Here is a 1,846-nt window from a genome sequence, read left to right on the forward strand (position 1 = left end):
GTGTGTGTGTGTGTGTGTGTGTGTGTGTGTGTGAGGCGCAATGGCCCAGTGGTTAGGGTAGTGGACACGCAGTCGTAGGATTGCAGTCTCGATTCCCAGGCCAGGTGTTAGTGTTTATTGAGCGAAAATACCTAAAGCTCCGCTTCAGAATGAGACAGAATGTGACAAAGCTGGACCGTTGAAATACAGGTACTACTCATATTTGCCAGCTGAGTGGACTGGAGCAATGTAAAATAAAGTGACTTACTGAAGGATACAACGCGCTGGCAGGAATCGAGCCCCCGACCTTACAATCGGGATCCGAATACCTTTAATCACAGAACCACGCGCCTTCACCTGAATGTATAACAACAAGGAACGGTTGAAGTATGTTATTTACTTACCTACTGCTTTATCTTCTTCCAACATGGCATCCTGCAGACGGATTCTGGGAAAGTTCAGCTCTATTACAAGAGAACTGTTTGGGGCGATTTCATAACTAGCATTAAGGTACGAATTCATGTGGGAAGATGTGAGAGTGATGTTGGTGGTGTTGAGTAGCTGCGGTACAACTTCAATACTGACCTCGCATTTGATGGAGTCGCTGAGGTACGGGATTATGAATCGAGTTCCGCAAGTGTCTGGTTCTGAAAGACGATAGAAGTCGGCATTTAATAGCAGTTTCGGAGATTCAGAAATTGATGAAAACAATAAAATAATAGTATTAGATATTTTATGATTTTGCTTAGGCACAGCAATTCGAATAACCAATTGTTAGATCTAGGATATATACTCTTTTACTTGTTTCAGTCATTTGACTGCGGCCATGCTGGAGCACCGCCTTTAGTCGATCAAATCGAACCCAGGACTTATTCTTTGTGAGCTTAGTGCTTATTCTATCGGTCTCTTTCACCGAACCGCTAGGTTACGGGGATGTAAATACACCAACATCGGTTGTCAAGCGATGTTGGGGGTACAAACACAGACGCACAAGCATATACATACATACATACATACATACATACATACATACATACATACACACACACACACACACACACGCACGCACACACACACATATATATATATACACACAACCTATGTGAATGGGACGCCATTATACCTGAGTACACTGGAGTAACGTGAAATGTAGTGTGGTGCTGAAGAACATTAAACACCGCTTGGTCCAGAAATCGAAATCACGACAGCAAGTTCATGAGGGCAACATCTTAACCGCTAGGTCACGCGGCTTCACATAGCAAGCACGAGTAAGTATAAAGAACATGAAATTGCATGGAGTACACACACACACACACACACACACACACACACACACACACACACACACAATCGGATATATAGCAACAGAGATACAATATTATCCGAGTAGTGTTTATGTATTTCTGCTGATGGATTTATCTCCAATCTTCAGCTACACAATCTTGATTAAATGATATATCTATGCGCTACGCTGAATTTTCTCGGAAAGAGATAAGGAGAAATTGCGGCTACGAGTGCAGGTTTAATGGGAGATAGACATTTCTTCAAAGCATATCTAATTTACCCATCAAAACTATTCTTAATGATTGTATAGGTATTGATTCGCTGGAAATAATGAAACGGCATCTTTTCTCGAAGTATTTGAGACAATGTAGGCGCAGGCGTAGCTATGCGGTAAGAAGTTTGCTTCCCAACGACATGGTTCCGGGTTCAGTCCCACTGTGTAGCAACATGGGTATGTGTCTGCTACTCTAGCTTCGAGCCGGGGTCCGACCAAAGGCTTGGGAGTGAATTTGGTAGACAGAAATATATATGTGTATATATATATATATATGTATGTATGCATATATATATATATATATATATA

At 41.8% G+C, this 1,846-nt stretch overlaps 1 protein-coding gene across 1 annotated transcript in view; it reads right to left on the reverse strand.

Annotated features, from left to right (window-relative positions):
- Nucleotides 1-1,846, reverse strand: part of LOC106883202 (uncharacterized) — a 131,310-nt gene that overhangs the window by 26,260 nt on the left and 103,204 nt on the right. The window contains exon 3 of the mRNA XM_052969187.1: nucleotides 384-626. Coding sequence (XP_052825147.1) covers nucleotides 384-626 — 243 coding nt within the window. The remainder of the gene's footprint in view (nucleotides 1-383; nucleotides 627-1,846) is intronic.

The sequence above is a fragment of the Octopus bimaculoides genome, chromosome 7 (genome assembly GCF_001194135.2).
Source record: "Octopus bimaculoides isolate UCB-OBI-ISO-001 chromosome 7, ASM119413v2, whole genome shotgun sequence".
In the NCBI taxonomy this organism is placed as follows: domain Eukaryota; kingdom Metazoa; phylum Mollusca; class Cephalopoda; order Octopoda; family Octopodidae; genus Octopus; species Octopus bimaculoides.